Source organism: Falco rusticolus, chromosome 4 (assembly GCF_015220075.1).
Source record: "Falco rusticolus isolate bFalRus1 chromosome 4, bFalRus1.pri, whole genome shotgun sequence".
In the NCBI taxonomy this organism is placed as follows: domain Eukaryota; kingdom Metazoa; phylum Chordata; class Aves; order Falconiformes; family Falconidae; genus Falco; species Falco rusticolus.
Genome location: NC_051190.1, coordinates 29,695,494 through 29,720,297, shown reverse-complemented (window position 1 = coordinate 29,720,297; position 24,804 = coordinate 29,695,494). Strand labels below are relative to the sequence as shown.

The following is a 24,804-nucleotide window of genomic DNA, read 5'->3' as shown; positions in this document are numbered from 1 at the left end:
TTTCCAGAACTCAGAGTTTTCCAGTTGAAACCCCTATAAATTGCATGAGAGAACTTAAATTCAATCATATATGAAAAATAGATAGAGGCCACTTTCTTCTACTTTAGCCACACTGTAAATACAGAGTAACTGATTTCACTAGGGAAGAGTTGTAGAAGGAACAACTCAAAGCACACAGAAGAAAGAATTCTTATTAATTGCTATTACCCTTAAAACAGTCTTGATTCCAAATATTAAAATACCCTGAGACACATCTATGGATGAAACTTGCTGACGGTCTATATGTGTGTGAACATGTATACAAGCTTTACACTTTATTAATTTTGTGTCTAAATGCAAAACTCGCAAACCCATATTTTATAATTAAAGTTATATGGCATTAGAAGCACACTGTGAAGACACTTCACAAATATGTCCAATTCCATCTGCAAAGAATGACAGACTATAAACACCGCATTAAGTAATTTGAAAACTGTTTGGAAAAAACCTCAAACCTTAATTACAGAGTTCACATTATTTAAATTGCTCATGCCAGTGTTAAAAAAACCCCCACACCATCAAATACCAATCCAAAACAAAAAACCCCACAAACCCCTCAAAACTCTCCAATAGAAATTATTGACCCATTCTTGTAAAGCTAATCTAAGAAATAAAATTTGTCTTGAGGCTTTTCTTAAGAAAGTAATAATTTAAAACTGTGCCAGTCTCCAATAAGTAAGGCTCTAAGACAGTTTTCATCCATTGATGAATTCTTCCTAATATGTTCCCTGAGGTACAGTTTTCCTAAATCTATTAGACATTTACAGTCTTTCAGGATGTGCTGCCTGAGATGCTCTATCACACTGTATTAACTTGACAAGGTAATGCAGCACTTTTATTTTCATAGAAAGAACTATGTTTGACCTTGGAACTACTAACAACAGTTTATTACCCCTAACCTTACTAGGGGGACATTCTGACATACAAAGCACAGAAGATGCATGTAGAAAGTTACAGGGGGGGTATTCAGACCAAGATCCCAGATCTACTAAAAATCATAATATTGTTTCTACCTAATACCCAGTTCTCCAAAGAAAGGTAAAACAAAACAAAAGCATTCCATAATGATCTAACCATTTGTAACACACAGTTAACAGAATAAAAAACAACTCCCATTTGTTGCTTAATCTCTTCTCTAAGCTGTCCCTATCAGCATGGAATGATGGTGCTAACGCCTCTTGCCATCAAAAATGATCTTGAACCCTAGATACAATTATTCTTTTTATAGTATACACTCTCACGTTTGTGGTGATAAAAGAAACTCCAGGCTCTCCTCCCTTATTCTGCAACAGCCTCTGGGAGAGTACCTTGAGTATTATTGCATGGATAAAAAGATCACAGCTACTCTGAGAGTACAGTTGTAAACCCTCCCATGCAACAGATTTTGTGAGCTTATGCACCACAGTAAGTTTCCGGGAATAAGTTATTTGTGCATTAATCTTCATCTTAATAACCCCTTTGCTCCAAATAAATTATCTATACTTAGCTGTGTCATAAGATGATATACTGCAATGTGCTAGAAGGAAAGCTTCTCTTTCTCAGAATTACTCTCCCCTTAAAGGTTTATCAGGGAGCCAATGAAAAGTATAACTAGTTAGTACAGGAGTATGAAACAAGAGGGGTTTTTTACCCTTTTGATATTTTGCTAGGGACACATTTATGTATATTACTTAAAAACGTATATTAAAGTAACTAAAAATAGAATAACCTAAAATGCTTTGCAGCTGTAAAATTCTGTATTTCTAGTATTTTAAGCAGAAATTTGAGATGTATTATTCTTTCTTTCTTTCTTCAGAGTTTTTAAAATCACCTATGTTACAGCATTTTTTAGGAACCCTTGTAATGAGTTTTTTCTAAAATAATGAACACTAAGTGACTGTAGACACCCCCCACCCCAACTTGCAGAGAGATTAACCAGTACTGGTAAGCAAGGCACAACGTCTCCAACCATAGCACCAAGTTCTGCTCTAAAGTGACATTCACTGAAACTAGGGGTGTCTGCTTAAATTAAACCCTGCAGAGAGATTTACCTGCTGGAAGTGTGTCAGTATTACTGCTGCAATACAAATTTGTCCCTTGCCTGAAGTTGAGTATATGTACTAAGTCCTTGTAGTATTCAGGTTTTATTGTGGATTTATATCATTATGACAAAGGGCAGAATTTGCCTTAATATTATTTAGAACAAATGTATATAGTGAAACTAGAAAGGCCACAGCTATGAAAGCTTTTCTTGATCTGTTGCAACTCCCTGAGACTTCAAACATCCATAGCAGGATTCAGACTTCATCCAGGTATCCAAATGATTAAAGCTATTCATCTTGTAAAAAATTAATTATGACCGAATGAAAGAACTCTCTGAACATATGGTTTTGAGATTTGCCAACATCCAAGGCCAATTTATTTTTTGTTAATCTGTGTTTGTAAGATGTCTGAGACATTGTGTAGATCTCTTTTTGAAAGGCTGAAGAGTTGAAAAAGAAAAAGCAAGATGCAAGCATTATTCAAAGAATGCCACAAACCAAAGCTTCTCTTGTCAAATAAGAGAAATATGGGGACCTCAAGCTAACTTCTTTTGCAAGACATTTTACAGACAAATTTAATCAGAAATTTATTTAATTGTAAAAGTCCTTCCTTGCTGGCTTTATTCTTGTCCCCAGAGAATCCATCTTTGTTTTCTCTTGACAAAATTCTCACAATTTGGAACTTTTCAGTGTCTTTGTTTTCTTTGGGTGCTACTGTAATGAACAAAGATCACTGGATTCAGGTGAAACAGAACAATCAACCACTATGAAATAGCAGCTGCTTTTCCTGTCTTCTCCCTGAAACTAATGGGCTAAGCTCCCATTGATAAGGTCAGAATTTTACTTCAGCTTGTGAGGTAGTGGCTTACCTAAAATCTGATAAAGCAATGTTGGTATATATTTCAAACTCTAACTTTTAAAGCTAAAAAATGTACACAAACTTTTCTTTTTTTATGAGTTGGAAAATTAACACAACTATTAATTTTGTTGGGAAACAATACAGAACATTAAAAAGATATCTAATTAGAAAGCGAAAAGATTCTATTTACAGGTTATTTTCTAAATAAGCAACAATGTCTTCTACAGATAGGAAAGCCATTGCATTGCTAGGTCAAGTATTTAAAGACCAGTTACCAGCTGGAATGGTCTAAGTTGACAGATCAGGAAAGCTAAGCTGGTAAACACTGACAGTAAATTGAACAAGTTAAACTCAATGTAGATTATTTATTTCAGATGTTAAAATTCCTTGAATTCTGAACCTCAGCATACTAGAGTTCACATTACTCAGGAATGATGGCATCCATAAAGAGGTTTATCATTCTTCAACTTACGTTCCCCAATTTCACACTTTCAGTTGCCTCAGCTGAGGTTTTTCTAAGTGTCACCATACAGATGCAAATTCAATGTTGACAACCCCTACTCTTATTTGTAGTCTCAAATAAGTTAGTAGCACTTTTCAACTGTGGGTTCCCCCCCCCCCCCCCAGCATGCTTTTCCTGACAGATTAAAGATCTATCAGAATATCATTCTCTGGGAAGGATCCTGAATAATATCAGACAAAAAAATAGATCTGACAAGGTTCCCTCATACACAGATTTCTTCCACACACCTTTCAACCAGATGATTTTCTGAAGTTTCAGTTTATCATTCTAATCTAAAAGGTTGAACATCAGATAATGTGCTTTTTATTTTTTTAAAAAAAACATAATCATGCAAGACATTATAGCCAAATGACAGTGCTGAAGTCAAAGTGTATTAAATCAAACAATGGGAGATTATCTGTCAATCTTGCAATCTCATCAAAAGCACCAACATGCTTGTTCAATATCTGCTTTCCATAAAAATCGTATCAGTCAGCGCTGGTTGTTAATTTTGTTACTACTGTTTCCATCTTTACCAGCCTTTCAGTGCATGATGTCTGATCTTCTATTAACATGTCTGGGATTATTTGTGGCATCATGTTTAATCTTAAAATAGGTACACAACATTGGGTTTTCTTTTCACGCTTCTGGAACTTCTAATGGCAGTTCAAGATTTGTTAAAAAGAACTTTGATAGTTTACAGAACTAGTACATCCAGGCATTGTATATTATATTCTTTTATCCAAACATCATAAACTTGAAGATATTATGCATTTTTCTTTGTGACTCTTATAAAGTATCAGTTTTGACATTGCTATTTCTCTCCAAACACAGAAGAAAAATACACAGAGTTGTGTCCATAAGGGGTAGTGTATGCACTGCCTTCCTTCGATCTGTTAGTCCTAGTTATTAACAGTTAGGGTTTTATAGGTTTTTAAGTTTATAAACTTCTTCATAATTTAGTTAGGTTGTGAGTAAATGAACCCAAAAGTTACAACTCGATATTGAAGTTTCACCCTTATCTACTTAATTTTTGTCCTTGTGAGGGGACTTTAAAGTTCCTTTATAAGATTGTCTTAAAGAGCAATGATATACATTCTGAACAGAACTAAGAAGCCCTCAGTCTAACGTTACATAGTGTCTGATCTGGAATCTACTATAGTTCTGGGGAAAAAACAGAAGACATGAATTTCCATAGTTTTTTCACCTTACCAGTGTAAACCAGAAGTAACATAAAATGTAAAGTAATAGTACTATCTGTAGAGTTGCAGCAGTTCAACTAACACACTAGCTCAGAATTAAGTTATATTTCTTAGTACCAATCCAGGCTGGGGTGAACCTTACTTTATTTCACTTTTAAGGCAATATGAGTCCAGCCCTGATTACCGACTGCTTTACATAGCATGTCATCCCACCTCGTCATCTGTACTGAGCTGGTCCCAAAGGAAGGTCATATTATAGTAACCCTGCAATACTTAAAAACCGATTATATGCATACAAATTCAGAAATGAGATCAGATTTAAATATTAATGTGAAGGTTTACAGGGTTTTTTTACAATATGTTCATTTAAAAAGCCAAAAACCTGTAGCATTGTTGTACTGCAACTGCCACTCAGTTTAAATTTCGTGAAGTTTTCCATATCTTGCTAAACTCATTATTAAAACAAAAATCTGCAATCTTTTGCTGTCCCCAGTCCCTGCAGTAGTATAATCACATGTAAGTGTAAACCAGCTACAAGAGTTAGATCATATTACAACTCACTAACAATTATTTTAAAAGTGTATTTACATTCATCCCATATAAGCACAGTGGGTTTTTTCCATTAGTGTGAATTATTTGCATTGGAAGTGTTGATTCATGAAACTTAGGTTTCATCAAACTTGACCTATGCGAAATGCATGCATCTGATGTAGTTCTCTGAACTATTGATTTTTCTGCATCCATCTGTCTCACACTCACTTTGTTCTGAGTACTCTCTGAAGAATAATGCTGGCATCTGTTTTAAGTATAAGCATTCTAAATTACCACATCGATACATATTACAGAGTAGTTGGGAAAAATCAGTGGTTTTACGTAAATAACCACAAAGCTTTGCTACTTTCTTTAAAACATAAATCTATTTAATAAAGATTGTTATATTTTACTTTTTATTTTATTTTTACACCTCAGCTTAATTTTCTCTTCAGCTACTGCAGTCAATGCTATCATCATATTCTGCTGCTGTTTAAATTTACCATTGGTGTGACTTTCTTTGTTGTGGGTGTTTTTTTTTATAAGGAATATGCATTTCATAATGTGTTTACTATTGAAAGGTGAGACTTTGAATCTGAATCAAGTAAAAAGACCTTAGTGCACATTTAAATATATTTTCACAACTTTCCTGAAAATGGTGCAAGAGTGTCACCAAAGTGGATCACTTACAAAATATTTCAGATTAGCCTTTTAAAATAACATTTAATTACTATGGAAATTAAGATAAAATTTCTGTAATTAGTATGCATTCTTCCCTTCTGAGCACAGAATAGCAATAATAACCTTGAGCTAAAGCTACAAGAATGATAAAATGTACTGTCTGTGTCCACAGCCTGGATTTCTATGAAATTAATTTCTGTTGGTAGCATCATGGTAAGAGACCTGTGAAGAAGAAAGCTCTTCAGTGTTAATCTGGACCCTTGTCCTATCTTGAACAGATTCAAAGATATAATATAATTGCTTTTGATCTTAAAAAAATAAAAGCTCATAAGGAAAGTAAGAATCACAGAATTGAGAAGAACCAGTCTTGAAAAGCAGTGAAGCACTGATTAGATGCCAGTTGAATTATAGACAGTCAGTCAAGAGAAGGGGTAAGCTGACATACACAAGGATGCAGCCAAGGAGAACAGCAGTGACAAATAAATTATATTAGCTGCTAAAGATAAGAACCTGCTGGTGAAGACCCTATGCACCAAACAAATGGGGGAAAAATGTTTTGGGACAACTTTAATTTTATGCCAAAATAGCAGTACTTGTAGAAACCAACTGGCACAATGGCTTGCTCACATTAACCCTCTTACTTCATCTTTCTGAACTGACAGTGTCTGGTGTCATTTTTTTATTTTTGCAAATTGGAATTACGGTATCTAAGCTTGATGCCTCAACTTCAGTTATGAATAAATTTGGGAAAATCTTGGATACACAAGTATGCAGACCTGAAAGATTAATAAAGCCAAAATGTCATTAAAAGACAAGCAATGGTCTCATTATGGCAGAAAACTCTCTGCTGACATCCCCACAGTGGCAGATTCCTCTGGATTTGAATCTTAATTTAAAACACTACTAATCAATACCTTTTCATATCCTATGGAGAAAAAAAATAATTTATAACTAAGGTTGCCAATGCTGCAGTCACTGTAAATACCTTCTATGTATTCTTTAAAGCTTACTTGCTCATTTCATGACCTGTTTATTTTATATGATGGGCAAATTGTGGACTACGACAGCAGTAATATGGCTGAGATGCTCAGTTATATCCCCTTTAGCAAGTGTGATTGCTCAAGCCCTTGTGGTAATTGTTCTCATCATCCTTCTTATTATCTGTTTATCACATTGCAATAAATGAAATTTTTCTTTTAAGGTTATTCCATTAGAATAGTGTTGATCAATTCAGAAAAAAGCAGGATTGTAACAATGAATTAACTCATCACATCTATTACTTTGCTTAATTACAGTACCTCAGAAATATGCTATTTTTGGAATGTGATCCGTATGTATAAATCTAACACTATTCTTCACGGTAGTAATGTAATCCCATCACAAAATGTTCAACAGATGTCTTTGCCTACTTAAACCAAGGTCTTTATACTGCATCTTAAAATAACCCATGCACTTGATAAAAACCCATCTTCTACAACACTATTCAGGGACTGCAAAAATATTGTTTAAGTCTTCATAATGTCTTTGTAAGTAAATATATAGGAGATGAATCAGTTCACTAGCCATTGAACTAGCATCCTCTCTGGGTGAAACTGTGGTCATGTTATAGCATCTTAGTACAAGAAGATAAGGAATTTAAGAAAACTGTAATCAACAGAAATCACACTGGGTCTTATACATCACACACATCTTGCATGGCATATGACTTCAGGTTTTTGTTGGGGTTTTTTTTTTTTCGAATATCAAAGTTACCACTTAGAAAAACAGAAAACACCATGAAATCTAATCTCATTTCAAAGTGCTTAACATTTTATGTTCTACCTGAAACACATCCTGCAGCAGCAGTACCTTTTTATGTTGTGGATGGGTTTTGGTTGAGTTCTGGAGGGAAAAAAAACACAGAAAGGAGGGAAAAAAAGCAGCTAAAACCACACTCTGAGAAGTCTTCTACCTAGTGTGATCAAGTGTAAGTTGATGCACTAATGTATTTCAGCAGTAATATTCAGTTGCTATTTAGTAGATTTCTTTTGTACTTCAGGTTTCAGGTTCTGCTTTATTTAATTTTTTTTCCTGTTCAACTAGAAGGTTGAGAAAGTTACCAAGATGGCACTCATAGATATAAAGGTTAGGTACAACCAAAGGATTTAGTCTTTGTCCAAAGTCCTCCCTAGTATTTACTGGCAGTTTCAGATATTCCTCAAAGTGCTCAGGTCACCTACACCTGGGGCATCATCTGAATCATGAAAGGGCAATCCCTGCAACCCATGGCTGGATAGCCAGACCAGCCAGTGTTTGAAGACACAGACTTCTTAAATAAGATCTCTCTCTACATTCTAGCCAAACTTGCCTGGAGTGGAATCATTACAGCCCCTGTAGTCTTCCTCTAGGAGGCTCTAAGAATGTTTTCAAACGTCTACATTTCAAAACCGCAGAACCTGTTGTCTTGATCCTTTATGTTACTTCACTTACTCTCTACTCCATAAAACACAGCAGGGCAACATACCTAGGTCATTGTGAATTCCTTCTGATAGCTAACTAGGAAAGCCTATTGTTACATTAGGATAATACAGAAGATTGGATAATTCAGAAACGACGGTAGCTCCTTCTCCTGACTGTACAGACATTGTCCCTATCAGCTTAACTGTATTTGAACATAAAGCTGTGCTACAGCTCTACCAGGATAGCTCTTAGACTCATAAAAGCTGTGAAACATCCGTTTCAATCTATTCACTCTGCCCTCAACTTTTACCGCTGTGCCTTAGAACTGTACCTCGTCTGTTCCCAGACTCCTAAGCACAATCGTATTAAGCAGCAAGCGAAGGAATTTAACTCTGAATTTGCTAGCATTTCTGAATTTGAAATCAGACCTAAGAGGTATATAAATCTAATTCTAATTTCTTTTATGTAAATTCAAGCCACATGGAGAAGAAAAAAAATCTGTCATTCGGTTTGTTTTGGGGCTTTATAACTGACACCATATTAAGTTATTTAAGCCTAGTAAAATTTAATGGGAGTTATTCTCATTCTTGCAACAGTGTTCACTGCAGAAGATACTTCCAGAAGTGTGGTGAAGTCATTGTTTAATGTCTCCCCTGAGACTTCCAGCTATGTAATGTGATATTTTTTTTCTTCTCTTCCAATGTTTATTATCGATGTAGAAGCATATTTACACCATAAAAGCAAAGCAGCTGGCTAGTGACTCTTGGGAATATACCCTTATTAAGGAAGATTTTAGCCCCCTGCCAGTAGTTTACTGCATTCAGGTTGATTTAGTATGCTGAAATACAATCCTATTTGAAAGTAAGTTACTTTCTACTCACATACTCATTGTTTTCTAAAGCTCTGTCCCTCTTGGGAGAAAAGCAAAGGCAATATAAAAATCTTCTGGGACAGCCATGTGGTAGTCAATGTAATCACTTGCCCTGAGTTTTGTGCTTTTAAGTTTTTGAATGAAGGAAAAAGGAAGTGTAGGAACAAACCACAAAACAGTGTTTTCACGATACCTACATGATCTATACCTTCTATAGAAAACCTTTTTATCCAAGGAATTACAAATATTAATTGTTCTACATTACTTATGACAAAGATCTTACCAGAATATTACCTTTTAGGTTGCAATACTATATTATGATTTCACCTGTTAGAAGCGTTCATATCTGTCTCCACTTAATCCTCAAATTTTTTGGTAAGGGTTTTTTCTTTACCAGTTAAATTTTTCAGGTAGAGTAAGCCATCATCCAAGAAAGTGAACTGGTAGAAAATATCATATAATACAAAATTATTCTGTGTTGGGGTTTTTTTTTGGTTTGTTTTTTTTTTTTTTTTTTTTTTTTTGTAGAAGAATAAATGGAAGAAAATTACTTGGCTTACAGGACTAAAATAGGCAAGGAAACCATAGCCATTACCTGGCTGAAAAAAACTTCACATTTGGTAAAATCAACACTCCAGCTGGGTACTACCCATCAATGACTGCAAGAACCAGAGACTGCATCAGGAGATACGCTAGATCAAAACAACCTGCTGCATCTCTCAAAAAAGCATATAACATTATTTGTATATAAGAATGCTCTCTCTAAAGGAGTTTAGCTAACTCTGAATGCTAGAAAGAGTCAATAAGCTATACCCTAGAAGATGTAAAGTCTTGTGAAAGGAAACCAAGAATTAAAAGTCGTACAACATTGGCAAGATTTTCCTCTGGAAGTAGTTCCATGATTTCATTTTCCTGGCTAGAAAGCTATCTTTCATTAAGTGGCCTGTCTTGAGTAGCGGACCCTTCTATTCCTTTCTCTTTTGTCTCATTGTCTCACCACTTATGTAAATAAAATGTCCCACCATTCTGTACTAGTTATACAAAAGTCTGCGGCCCTTAGAAGACTTACCACTTTTACAGCTCATTGCAGAACACAACAGTCATTGGATAAAAGCTCTGTTACCTCATTTTCTCCACCTTTAAATGAAACTGACCACATTGCTGCTTCTTTTCTTTTACTTACTTTTAAAATTCCTGAAACCCCATCCCCTCTTTTTTTCTCTCTTCATGAGCATCAGATTTGTTGTTTCTGCTATTTTAGGCGAGAGATCAGTTCTCCTACTACTCTTCTTGCTGCATGTTTCACGGTTTAGCTCCTCACTTGTTACATGCATGCAGCAGAAGAGTGAAGAAGCAGGTACAGAACAAAGAAAGTAAAATGGTGAAACACTCTTACTAATCTAGATATCAAGACCAGATTTTTTTTGGTGTTGTTTGAACACTATTAAGTACAGTTATTACAACCAAGGCATATACCAAATAAAACCCCAACCACAAACGTTGTCCTCTGTGACATGGTTATTGTTAAAAATAAGGAAATAGGAAATTGAAAACATTTCATCTAAGATGTGGAGCTGACAACTATAAGACACACTACCATACTTAAATAATTTTCAAAAAGCAAGGCCTGAAGGATGAAAATAGGCTAGCATCCTATTACTATGCTTGCACACTGAACAAATTTAAAGTGCTACAAGAAAATGTATTCATTCCAAGAGGAAACAAGCTTTCACTAAAATTAAACAAGGTAACCTAAAGTAGTGTTTCTCTATTGTAGCATCATGGTTTTAAAATGTAACAGTTTGATGGTGACTCTTTCAGCAGACTTTAGACAATAAGGTGCAACCTACAAGGAAGCACAAAGTACTTTTTTCTTCTAGAGGTCAAACTGAATTTGAAACCTTAAACGGAAGTTTCCATCAGCAGCCCTATGCTCCTTTGTTAACAGTACTAAAAAAACCCCATAACCAAACCTAACAAAAACCAACCACCAAACACACAATTAAACGTACTTCCCAGTTCCAGTTAAGGTAGATCAGTCCCACCCAAAATTACCATTAAATGAAAAGCTTCTTCATGCTGCAGTAAATTAACTACTATTAATGGCGCAATGGGAGTTACAGATTGTTACTTCCTTGAGGTCAGTTCTTAACACAGATGAAAACAATCTAGGTTCATTTTGCATTGTTCTCAAAACGGACACATTGAAGGGAAAAATCGTAAGCACTGGGTCCTGATATCTGTAGATAATTATTCATGTGCTCTACACACACAAAAAAAGGAAAGTGTGACATGAGAGATACAACAGAATTGCTATTTACACTTTATTGACCACAAGGAAGACACAGCTGTTGAAGTACAGCTTGTACCTTTTAGTTACCAGGAAAAGGTGACAGAAGAGACAAATGTAAGTACAGCAACTTCTTGAGCATAGGATCAACAAGCTTTTACACACCGGGAAAAAGGAAGGGCAGAAAATGGACGTCATAAACCTTAATAACCTGTTTGATACCTGAAGCAGCAGGCACCAGCGTACATGAAAACCTGGCAGACAAGATTTACCTGTGAGATACGAAAGGAGTGTCAGGAGAAAGGGCTAGCCAGGAGCCTGCGCAGGTGTGATGGCCTGGGTGGGAGATGGCGCGGCTGAGGAGCGGGGGTTCCACGCACCACGCAGGCATTGCCACCGCACCAGCACGTGCTCTTCACCTGTGTTGGGAGTGTGTGGAAACTGTGAACATTTCACCTTTCATCCTTTCATATGCTATAAAATAGCAAGGGCATGAGAATAAGGGGCTTTTTTTTTTTTTTTTTTTTTTTGAGTAATATACCTCAGCCAGAAACCCACGGTGCCAGCCATTAATAACATGGAAAAAAATGACCTTGCAGTTGATGTGGTAATTTACTATGTTTGCCTGCATGACTTTATCATAAGACACAGCTTGTCAGAAAGGAAAAAAGGGCACAAGCCGGCTGCCAATCTCCAACTCCAGGATCGGAGAAACTCCTCGGATAACGCCAAGCCAAGCCCAGAAACTTTGCTGCGCCGGCGGCCCCGCGGGCTGAGTTACAACCGGCAGCGACAGCAGGAGGGGGGTTAATCTGCGCCCCGGGCTCCCCGGCCTCGCCACATACCTGCGGTTTCCCTCACCCGCGGCCAGAGAGCGGAGCTGCGGGGAGCGCCCCGCCGGGGCTGCCGCGCCCCAGTCTTCCCGGGCGTGCCCGGCGCCCGCGGGCAGCGGCGGCGCCTCACGGGCCTGGAGGGGGCGCAGCGAGCGCGGAGACGCGGCACAACGTCCCGCCGGGCGCGCAGGCGCGCGGCCGTTCAGCGCGGGGCCGCGCAGAGGCTGCTCTCAGGGGGCGCGCGCGGCTGCGGGCCGGGGCGCGGGGAGAGAAGAGGGGGGAGCGGGCCCCCGCTTGGCGCGCGCGCGGCCGTTAAACCAGCGCAGGGGCGCGGGACAGCCCCCCTTCCGCTTTGCGCGAGCGCGGCTCTTGCGCCCTGGCCCGGCCCCGCGCGCCTGCCGCCCAATCAATGGCTGGGCTGGGGGCGGGGCCATCCGGGGGGGAGGGGGAGGAGCGGAGCCGCGGGGCGAAGCGCGTTCGAGGCGGCGGCGGGCAGGTCCCGCGCGGGCGGCGGGGCAGCGCGTGGCTGTGCGCGCGCGGCGGGTGGGGGTGGGTGGGCTCCTCCTCCGGCGTCTGTGGAGAGCCGGCAGGCAAACCTGTATGGAGATACCTCCCCCCTCCCCGCCCAGTCCCGACAGTTCCACAGACATCCCCCTCTCCCCCCCCCCCATCCAGCAGCTCCCTCCTCAGCTCCGCGGAGGATGCTCCCCCTCACAGCCCCAGCCCCGCCGCCGTGTAGGGCAGGGGAAGGTGGGCTGAGGGGCGGGGGGGGGCGGGAGGTGCGGTGGCTGGGGCGGGAGCGCGGCTGCCGGCTGTGCGGGAGCTGAGGGGAGCCAGGGCGCCGGGCGGAGGCGGCGAGGTAGGCGCCCGGGGGGATGGCGGGCGCGGTGCGAGCCGGCTGCCAGGGGAGGGTTAAAACCGCGCTGGAGCTGTAGGAGGCGAGAAAAGTTCATGCTGTCTTTCGGGGGCGGGCGGGGGAAGAGCTGGCGAGATTTTTGTTTGATCAACTTCGCGCTTAGGTGCTTTGTTTTTAACTTGCGTGTATCCTGGGTGTACTTCTCTTAAAACTACTCGTATTCTTTCTTTTTAGCGAAGGGGGGGTTGGGAGTCTTCTGCGAAACTTTTCCCTTTAGGGAAGGCGGGACTGAAACAGTACCCGATGCATTGTTTAAAAGTAAAACCTCCAGCGCTTTTTTTTTTTTTTTTTTTTCTCCGGTACGGTTTTATTGCCGCCGCTGCTGCTGTTGTGATAGCGCTTTCCCTCTTGTGTTTACAGCGTCTGTGAGGGAGAGACGCTCGGAGGAGGAACCAGGATCCCTGGGCTGCATAAATAAGGAAAGCAGGAGTCCATCTAAGCAAAGCTGGAAGGATTTCACCTTGTTGCTGTTTGTTTCGGGAGATTTTCCCTCCCCCCGCTCCGGACACTATCCAGCTGAGGGTTTGTTTCGTTGCCGCGTCCACAGCCGACCAGAAAAAAAAAAAAGCGCTTTACGTGTTAGAGGTGAATTTTGTCGTGGTCTCCCTGCAAGAAAAAGATCAGCACCAGGCTTGGAGGAGGAGGGAGATATGATCAACTGAGGTTTTCCTACCTCCGGCTGAACGTGAGAGTTCAAGTGACATCGCCACTGGCCTGTGGCAGACTGACTGCACAGCGAGCTGGAATCACAGCCAGGGCTGCTGAATTTACCTGCTTGAGGACCCTTCAAACCCTTCTATTGACGGTAGAGATTTGTATCCAAAGGAAAATCCGATTAATATAAACTATGCAGAGCTTTGTGAGGATATCTGGAGACTACCCTGTCTGCATGGCTAATCTTGAAATTGTCTGAAATAAATCCTTAGCGCAAGGAATAGCGAGATACTTTCAGTTGGGGTTGCTTTTTTTCCCACCCCCTCTGGACGCTTCCCCCACCCCCCATCCCCCCCTCCCCACCCCCACCTCTCCTTCTACGAGAATTTAACACTTCTATTGCAAGGTCTTTACAGGACAATGGGACTCATGCTGGAAAACTCACCACGCTTCATAAAAATCACGGGGGTCACAGTTTTGATGATGGTTGCGGTATGAAAGGTACACTTTGGATTGTCTGCTGGTGGCTAAGATGGATCAGTCTTTCTCTGTTTTGCTGAAGGATCCGGATTTACTGAATTACTGACGCCCATAAACTTACTCCCTCTCTGTTGAAGGTATTGGATGTGACAGTGCAGAGAAACCATGTGTTTCACATTTCTGACTGGTTGTTTTGGTGCAATCAATACCTCCACAAGAAACATTGACTTAGGTGGCGATTATCATACCAGGAGGCACACGGGGTGCTGCTTTCGGGTTGCATGCACAGTAAGCACAAATCAAAGAGTCCGCCGTTCCTCTGAAGTGGGGGCTTCAGTTCCCCCCAAACTCCGGGGCGAAGACAGCAGGCGATGGTCCCAACCCACCACAGAGAGCCCGGCCTCGGGGTGCGGAACGAGCAGTGACCAAAGCGCTGTCAGGAGTGCCAGACTGTCGGATCGGATGGGGATCAGTGAGGCAATAACCGCTGAAAGAAAGGTGGATCGCGAAATTATTGCCCGAAGGAATAGCAGGCGAGGCGGAATGATGATGAAGTTAAACTTCTCTTTCATCTTCTGTCGGGCATGGTGGGCGTTTCTGTTGCTTCAGCTCCACATGTTGCAAGCACTGGCACAAGGTAGGGCTAGAGACATTTTTGTTTGTAAAAATGCTGCATCTGCCTTCTCAGAGGAAGGGAATCTCGCTCGGGTACAGAGAAACCCTTGTACTTTATCCTTATCAGAGGTAAACTGCAGAATTCGCACAGAGCTGATCTCATGTAGGAATGGTCGTGTCTTACAATCGTTTCTTTATGGAACAGGGATTTGCCAACTGCACCTACGTGTTTCTCTCCCTTTCTTGTCCTACCCTTCCCTTATCCCACAGAGAATCAAAAGCCCTATGGGGACAGAACCTGCTTTTTTAATTTACTTAAATATGTCTGTGCATTTCTGTTTTTTCAGGCAGCAAAAGAGTTAACTGCTGGTCGTGTGTGTGTGTGTGTTTAAAAACACTGTGCACTGAGATAAGTTATTGGGAGAAGGGGAGTCATAAATCCGCCGACTAGAGCTAAATCAGGCATGTAAAAGGAATTCTTTAAACATATGAGTACTATTCTATGTGAACCTCGGTTCCAGCATTGTTCATTTCTTTTGGATTGCCAAGTAACATTTACCCGAGACAAAAACTGCAATTGATTCGTATCTGAGCATTTCCACATCAGAGATCCTTGCAGTCAAATGAGTCACTTGTAAATGAAGGGTCAGAGTCGACCAATAGACTTTAAATATCAAGTGTCAGTCACTTTGCATGTAAATTCCCCTCTCAAAAAATTGCCAAATGTAGCCTAATTCTTAATAATCCTTTGACAGAGTAAACAATAAATGGCAGGCAGAAGCATTACAGTTGGCTGCGCCAAATAACATGCTGAACAAACGCAGCTTTCACTTTCTTTGCTGGGTTGAGTTTTATTGCTGTGTGCATTGTCTGACTGAAGTGGTATGTGTTGGACAATGCAGAACTGTATCGTGTGGGACGATGAGTTAGTTATTAGAAGCGGAAGTTAATACTCTATGAAGGGGAACGGTCTTTGTGTTTTAGTTCTTTGTTTTCAAGTATTTCATAGGGAACAACGGTGCATTCAGTTTTAATAACTGGATGGGCTTGTGTGTTGAGGAAGAGGGGTTATAAGCCAAGACTGCTGTAGTTTGTCTGCTCAGGGTTTACTGCTGCATCCTCAGAAAGTTTGGAGCCGCAGGATACAGAAGTGTTTTAATCCAGTGTTTAATAATGGACTCCACCCTAATAAACCTTTTTCAGTGCTTTGTTTATGCTGTCATTGCTATTCTCAAACTACTTATGCTGAGGCCTGCAAGCCCTCACAGGGTATTGTTATTCTGAAACAAGACATACCTGAAATAATTCTCTCTGCAAATTAAAATTCATGACTTTTTTTTTTCCTTTTGGTAGTTATTCTTGATATAGATGCCAACATGATGCTTCATTTTTGAAATCAAATGCTCTTAATTGCTGTTTACATTAACAATTCAAAAATTTTTCATATAAGACGGTTTCAAGTGCCAGTGATTCAGGCATAAACGTAGATGCCATGTAAAAAGTTTTCTGTAATTTAGTAGTAAACTAGCCATTTTACTGGATTAAAAAGTGAACTGCAACTTTTGTTTAGTGCATAGTATGGAAAAAAATGTCAATATTTTATTTCAGGTTACTATGCCTTTGCAGTAGTATATATGTAATAGATACCTCAGGGAGTTATGTAGTGTTTAAAAACTGTCCTAAAAAAAGTCCTACCACCAAGTTAGTTTCACCCATCAGTATTTAGGAGGGGGAGGGGAAGTGAAGAGAGTAAGATGCGTTATTTCTGAGAAATATTGGTGCAGATGAAGGTATGGAGTTTAGAAGACATTAAACAACAGAAGATAAAATTATATAATGCAGAAACAGAATACATTTTTATTTTTATATAGTGCAGAAAGTGCAAATAGTAGTACTCTAAAAATTCTTTGACACGTAAACCAGCATGGAGGTCTTAATGCAGAGCGCTTCTGTTAGGTTTTCACAAAATTTTTATTCATTTATAACTTATGGTTCTTTTCGCACTCTGAATTCTAATGGATTCCAATACATTCATCATTTCTATGCAAAAATTTACTTTAGAGAGAAGATGACAATTCTTATAAAAGTCCTTCATGAAAATGGAAATTCTGCTATAGCCACAGAAAGTTTTTAATTGGAATGATGTGGTCATATGCATGAGAGAATTACATGACTCCAATCTTTTTATATGGTAAAAAAATGAACATTCTAAATATATGGACCATGGCTATTTTGAATGAATCATAATACTGTGCTATAACCAGTTAGTGTTTCTATAATAACTATTTTAGCATTAAAGAAATACGAAATATTTCAGGCATACTGAAATGCAAATTCTTAGTTCATAGGAAACACATCAGACAGAGTCGTTGAGATTAAGTATCTTATACTGTAAGGTGAATGGAAGAAAAGGTTTTCAACTGCAACAGGTTGGTTGAGTATTCTCTCAGCTTGAATGATCATCCATGTAAAAGTAGATCTAGAGGCAAACGGTAGATAAAACCACTTGTAAATTCATTTTGTACTTAGCTCTTCAGCTTTACTGTCTTCTAGTTGTGTTACATGGATATAATTACTTATTTAATTTCTTTTTTCTTTTCAGAGTTAATTTAATTATTGCAAAACACTCAGTGGTTTATAGTACTGAATAAAAAAAAGCATTCTCTTCAGACCTTAGTATTGTTAGTGCAGACCTTCTCGTCAAGAGAGTGATTTTTCTGGGTGGGAGAAACGTACAAATGATAAAGGTTGTGGCCTGTCCCATGAACACAGCCTAGAGTGGTACTTCCACTTCTGTAATGGCTGCACGTCTGCACAGGCACCTGTACAGACTATGTGTGCGCCTCACCTGGCTTACTAGGCTGCACATTTCTTTGTTTACTGAGTTCTTTATGCCTGCTGGCCTCTGCCATGATGACTCTTTTCATGGCATTTTGTTAAATTTGAGTATTAGGTTCTAGTTAGCCTCAAGTCATTGTGTGTCATCAAATAGTGATGAGATGCTAATTGATAATCACTATAATTATCAAATTAGAATTTGCAAGGTGATGGTAGAATTGAATAATTTTGACACAGTAACTAACTAATGTACTTAGAAGAACATTATCCTGCAGTGACGTCTAGCTCGGTGGTCTAGCATGTCTGGGCGTAGTCCTGTTGCTCATTGCAGGATTGGAATTTATTAGTTATGTATGAGATTAAAAAACACTGATGCCTACTGAAGTGCAAAATGTTTACTAAAATACTAGAATATTTGTATGGAAATAGAAAAATTCTGCTTATTTAAATAGGTTGGAAGTTGCTAGAGGCTACTCTACATGCATCTTAATGGATTTAAGTACCCTCCCAATGTCTTAGTTTTGTTGGAGAGTGAAAGAATACTTAGAAAATATACTTCTTTGGCTTGATGGCTGTTGTTCAGAGTTATTTTAAAATAGATAAAAGCAGTGCAAAGCTTTAAGGTTCTCCAGCAGGAGATGGGTATCTTTAAATATTAAGAAAGAGAAGCTTGTCTGATTTTGCTCAGTTTTACAGCCGTAGAAGTGTAATCTTTTTATGCTACTTGATCAAATCTCTAATTCGGAATTGTACATGTACCTGGATGTGCATTTAAGGTGATATTGAGCTCTATGATGCTTTGACAGGAGCCATGACCTGGAAGATAGAAGAAAATGTTTCTGGGGCCCGAATTTTTTAATACAAATATTTCATCTGGTGTAACTTCTAAATACGCTAAATGTAGGAAGTGTTTTGAAGCAAATTTTGAACTGCATTAGATGCAGAGATCATAAGCAACTTGCACAGACTATTTAGTTGTTGAAAGGACAGAGAGATGGTTAAATGTGAGGGCAATACTTATTGGAGAGTGAAAAGCATTCTGAATTAAATGTAGCATGATGCATTTCTAATTAAAAAAAAATCTGTTACTGTTTTTTGGAAATTCATTAATTTGTATTGGGTTGACATCTCATGTTCCTTTTCTTTAGATGAACATTTAAAGTATGTTCTAGTTTTAAACAGGTAAATTCTTTGTGTATATAATTATAATAATTTAAAAAATGATTTGGAGGAGTAGACACAAGCCTAGCCTAAATAGAAGTGGGATGCAGAGAATTGGGTTTTTCTGTGGCTATTATTATGCAACTTCTAACTCTCTACTGTGGTAAATCTAGGTTTGATTTATGTGCTTATGTTTTGCTGGAAAAAAAATGTACTCTCAAGACTTCTCAAAGCAAATTGAAAGAGCTATGTATACATATCTATTAATGTTTTAAGTACAGTGTTTCAGATAGTTTCTTGAGACCACAGTGTTATAGATAGTACTATTAAGGGTGAAGGAAGACCATATGTAATAGGTGTTTATCAATGTTGTTTCCATGCATTACCAGAAGATGCTTAGACCCGGAGTGGCCTAGGTATGGAGAGAGAAGTTACGGCAGTTATGCTGTGTGACTTTCACACGACTTAAGAAGAAAGGAAGGGAATCAGCGTCCATGGCTCGTAGTCCTTGAAAGGTTGTTCTGGAAGCTTCTGTCATCTTTGTGCATAGTCATATATTTTGAATAACAAAGGCAAGTGTTGGCTAATATTTTAAAGATTGTCTCTCTGATTAAACCATAGAAGTTTTGATAAATGATGTCAAAGTGAATTATTAGGAAGCTGTAAAGTGGAGGGCTTGGGCTTTTTTTATGTCTCAGAGGGACTTTGTTGTTGTTGTTTTATTGTTCTTACCAGCACATAGGTACAAGTCTTGAATGCACTCTTGATTCAAATAAAAGATATTAATGCATTTAACAACTCTGTATACAGCTGTAAGTGAACATCACATTCTGAATGGACTAGTTATTTGGTTCGCTTGGACCTTTTTGCTGTAATGAATATGTGGGCAGACTAGAGGCAATTGGATTTCTCATGATGCAAAATCTTGTTCCTGCTGAGCTCTTTGCAGAAATAGGCCTTTCTTCCCCTCTCTGCATATGTACATATATAATATGTATTTAAATAGTTTTTAAAGAGCAAATTGATGATTTCTTGGTCTTTTCAAAATTGTGTTTTCTTGAAGTTAAAACATATAATCTAGAATAATTTTTTATAAGATTTGCCTGGAGATTAGAAAATGCCAGACCTAAGGTAGCTTGTACATCTTTAATCTGAATTCTGTATGCATGTGCATTATGATTAAGTTGATACGTATTATTTTACTGTCTATGTAACAAGAACTAAGACTGAATACTGCTTGCTGATCACTTTTTCAGTACCTTGTTTTCTTGTCAGTGCTTGGTTCCATCTTTCATTTAGTTCAAATCTTTTAAATTCAGCACAAGATGACTTTTGTGTGGACTAAAAGAAGAACTATTAGCAGTTATAGCGTGGCATTGGATTAGACTACTTACAGTTATTACAGCTGGAAAGCAAGTTATTGGCAAGATGTGGTTTCTATTTTTTATTGAGTATTTTCTAGTGAATAAAGACTCTTCTCTCCATGTGCCTCAAAGATGACCCTTCACTACCCATACAATTCATGCAGAACAAAAATGTAACTCCATGAAAGGTCTGTTCCCAAAGAAGCTGGGGTTTCTGGAGTTATTTCTGCCTGGGTTGATGTTGCTCTTGTTACAGACTGTTTCAGACAATTTTGTAATTTTCGTTCCCTAAGACTCTTCTGATAAGTGGCCTCACATGTAGCCTAGTTGAGTTTGTTGCATTGGAGATGTGTAATAGTTGGCTCGCTTCCTTATGGGAACTGTGTTGTTTTCTCAGTTTATGGGTTATAATTAGGTATTAAATAGATGACACTTTTTTCATGTAAGTAAAACTTTCTGATTCCTTTATGGACATAGTCTTTGCAATGTCACAGCCCTGGAACTTCCAGTAGGTTCTGTAGGAATTAGTTCATGTAACGCTTGCAAGTCTGAGTTCAAGGGGTTACACGGCTGAGAAGGGAGGAACCTTTTATTTTAATGTGCGTACTAACTTAATCACTTTTAAACATATATGACTGTTTTTGTAAAATCTATTCATTATATAAATTCTTGGCTTCTAGACGTGCAGGGTATTTATATACTGTATCTGGAGCATTGGTGTTTTTGGTTTACTAAGAGTTATTTTTGTTCTGCCCTTACTGTGAAAAATAATAAATCTGTTACTAGGTATATACTATTCTGTTGCTAATCATAATCATATGTTTTATGTGTGAAATGCTGCTGAGGTGTAATACAGATGTCACCCTCACCAATATTAAAAATTTAGATCTAGGCTTTTTAAAGGAAGTGTTTTTAAAGTTATTTTTCAGCTGTTTACGTCTCTGAACCAGCTCTAACACAAGCATCAGGGACAATGCAAAAGAGCTGATGGGAATGCATGGCCAGGGCCCATGACCCTGGCAGCCATCACTAAGGTCAGTTTAAATTGTTAGAGAGTCTGCAGACTGACAGACAGGGAATATACAGTGCCTAGCTTCTTACAGACATGTGGAGGCCTAGAAAATAGAAAGGTTGGTGCCTTTAAAGGGGTTGTTTAGAAGGCTTAGCTTTGGATTTCTTCTCTGAAAGACTCTTTCAGTGAGTTTCTCCCTCTGTTAGATGGAGTCTTCCTAAAGAAAGTCTTCCCTAACCTAAGCCTATAAAGCAAGTGCTAAAGTTGGGTAATACAGACATTCCCCTTAATACCGTTATATTTCTGTTCTTGAGACCGATAATGGGAATAATATTTTTTACTTTAAAAAAAGCAACTTTGTAACTTAAGTTGCAAATTACACAGATGCTACTTTCTAACATTCATATCTAATACACAGATTCAGCAGGTAAAAACGGTGGTATGAGCTCCAACAACTTTAATAAAAGGAAGTCTTTAACACCACCTTATGCAATATGTGGAATTGGCTTGTACAATCTTACGTCACACCATCCAGATAACTTTTGAAGTGTCATTTTTGATAAATGATAAAGCTTTTGCGGTTTTTAAGCAGATAACTTGAATCTTTAATCCTGTTTTTCACATTTCCATGCTCTATTGCAGCAGTTTGAAGAGAAAGTTGATTCTGGTAGATAAATCATTGTCCCTTAGGTCTCTTTAAACCACTTTATGGTCTTTCAGGCCATAAGCCATATATTTTTCTAATAAACTCCTAGGTATAACAAGTTACCTAAAAAATAATTTGTTGGGTATAGCCCTCTTGGACCAGAAAGTAGAGAAGAATGATACGTAGCTCTGTGTACATGTTGCCAAAATGGTCCCAAATTGATTCCAGGCTCAAACTGAAGCTTGTAACTCATTATTAGACATAGAATCAGAAGATCTGGTAGACACAGCTTTCATCCTCAGATTCATACTTGTCTAACTTTGTATATTTATTAGCTGAGGATGTTGTGGATTTGATATATGTCTTTGGCATTTGAGTTCATAGGAAATCTAGGTACCCATGCTACTTTCTAATGAAAGTTATTAAGGAAGTAATGGAACTATAATGCAAATATTTCAAATGTTAAGACATTTAGAAAAAATGCATTATGTTATACTGGTGTACTGTTTGCTCACCTAACATTTGTGTTAAACACAGACTCTACAGCATAGCCACTGCTACCTTCCTTACACATTGGGGGATGTTCCTTGTTTCTTATCTGTCAAGAAGTACAAAGGACATTTATGACTAAATACTTCTGAAATACCTAAACTGTATGCGGTGATTGGAAAAGAAATATATGGTGTTATGTCATACTTGCAGTTCAAAGATAATAGATTTGTCATAACATGGAACACATGGCAAGTGACATGCTGCTGTAGTATTGAAGTGGGAGGCAGGAGGTAGAGGGAATTCTGTCAGTATTTCTAAATATGTGTACTGATTAGTGTACTTTTAAGTCGCCTCGAATGTGTGCATGTAGGGTACAACTAATTATTGTTGCAGATGGTTCGGGACTGTTTTCTTTCCTTCGCTATCAAGAGGTTGAATAAACTCAGATTCTAACCTACCATGCTAACGTGATGTTTGTAAAATACCACCCTTTTGCTTTCTTCCCTGCTGTCCCTGTTCAGGAGAACAAATTTGTCCATGAACAAATAAGTCCTTTAAAGTGTTCAAGCACTTTTTTTCTATGATGCATAAAACCCTTTTACAGTAGCTGAGCTGATAATGCACTAGAAATACTGTTGTCCCATGATGAAGACTGTCTTATTGTTCATATCTACGCCCATCTGTGTGTCTCACTGTTGTCCTCTATTTGCTTTATCTTTTTGTCCCAGGTTGATAGAGCCTCTACCACCATGTGCTTCTAGTCTCTGATTATATTGCTCCTACATGCTATTGTAACACAAATTATGCCAACTGCTAGTAAAACACAGGTGGTATTTTAAACCCCTTGATTTTACATGTGAAATATAGAACAGATTCCTTAGTTGTCCTCTAACTGGACACAGAACAGCTTTTCTAGGACACTTGTATTATCTGAAGCAGGGCTTTTATTGTGCTGAAAGACCTTGTTCACAGCAGATAATCAGAAAGATTGTTTACTGGTAGATTATCCCAGGCATTGTTTTTCAAAAATGTTGCATAGGACTAAAAGGCAAGAGGTCCTGTGTTTTACCTTTTGCTATTTTTATTGCCATGAAGAAGTTAGATTTGGTTTTGAAGAGGGAGTAACTGAAGTTACTTTTTAAAACCATTTTAATACATGCCACTTCAAACAACAAGTTTTAAGGTAAATGCTATCAACTAATTTCCCATTTCCTTTTAAATATTTTTTTCCAAACATAATTAGTTACTACTTTATCATGAGCAACATCAGACGTGTCTTAAATGGAGAACAATGTGTGCATCACTGTTCAATTTGTTTCCTGTATCGGCATGCACAACCATCATTTTTAAAATAACATATTTTTAAAAGAAAATAATATTCTTTCTTGTTAATCTTAAAAGAAAAAAGTTCTGTTCTGTCTTCTCTCTTGGAACTAGTGTGTGAGATTCTTAGCTTTTAAGAACTAATGAGAGGTCTGTGGGGTGTTTTTCCTCTTGAAAAGAATACATATTTTGTACAGTAACGTCTTGAAATTTGTAGACTGAGGGGTGTTTTCTGTTTGTAGAGCCTCTTCATGCTAGTGCTTGTTATCAATACAACAAGGCTAAAATTTCACTTTTAAGTGTTTCTGTTCTTGGAAATGTGAGAATAGGTTAATTGATTCTATCTTAATTCAAATAACAAAATAGGCTGGTGATGTTATTGTTTAATGAAGTCATCAGCAGAAAAATGTTAGGTGACTGGAGATAAATCTATTTATCCACAAGTTTGAAGTAGCAATGAGTAACAGAGCAAGGTAGATTTCCTACCTGTGCATTTTGAAAACCTAAAGTAATTTATGTAAATGTGTCATAATCAAAATGTTGCCTTGTTAGTCCCATTCAAGCTTCTTATGAGTATAATTTTCAGCGTTTGTATACTGGATATAGCTATGTCTTTTGCTACCCAAAACCTGAACAGACACATCTGTGGCATACTGGTGTCAATAAAAGTCTGCAGTGTTAACTGTTGTGCCTGTTAAGATTTGAAGAGCACAGATCTTAATAATTCTGTTACGGAAATCCAGGTAAGATCTAAAACTTAAACTTTCGACATTTTCAAATTGTTGAGCTCCACTATAAAAAAAAATTAGTGGAGCAGCCAGTGAGAAAATATATGATGGCTTTGCAATGGGATTGTCCTAATCTTATGGGCAGAGATGGATACTTTTCATCTGTAAGGGTGCAGAATGGGAGCTTGATGCCTGCAAAATAGCTGTCATGAACAAATGTGGTATCAGTTTCACCCTAAATGCTCTTTGACTGAATAGAGATAAAAAACTTTTTTCAATTTATTTTATACTTTTGACATTATGCTGA

The 24,804-nt window shown here is 38.4% G+C and overlaps 1 protein-coding gene across 4 annotated transcripts in view; it reads left to right on the top strand.

Moving 5' to 3' along the window:
• Window positions 1-12,955: 12,955 nt before the first annotated feature.
• SDK1 (sidekick cell adhesion molecule 1) overlaps window positions 12,956-24,804 on the top strand; it is a 412,303-nt gene continuing 400,454 nt past the window's right edge. For 2 of the 4 annotated variants that reach the window (XM_037385087.1, XM_037385084.1), the window contains exon 1: window positions 13,225-14,955. In XM_037385087.1, coding sequence (XP_037240984.1) covers window positions 14,484-14,955 — 472 coding nt within the window. In that variant the 5' untranslated portion in view covers window positions 13,225-14,483. Of the gene's footprint in view, window positions 13,019-13,091; window positions 13,128-13,224; window positions 14,956-24,804 lie in introns of those variants that run through there. The other 2 variants (XM_037385086.1, XM_037385085.1) reach the window with 2 other exon arrangements.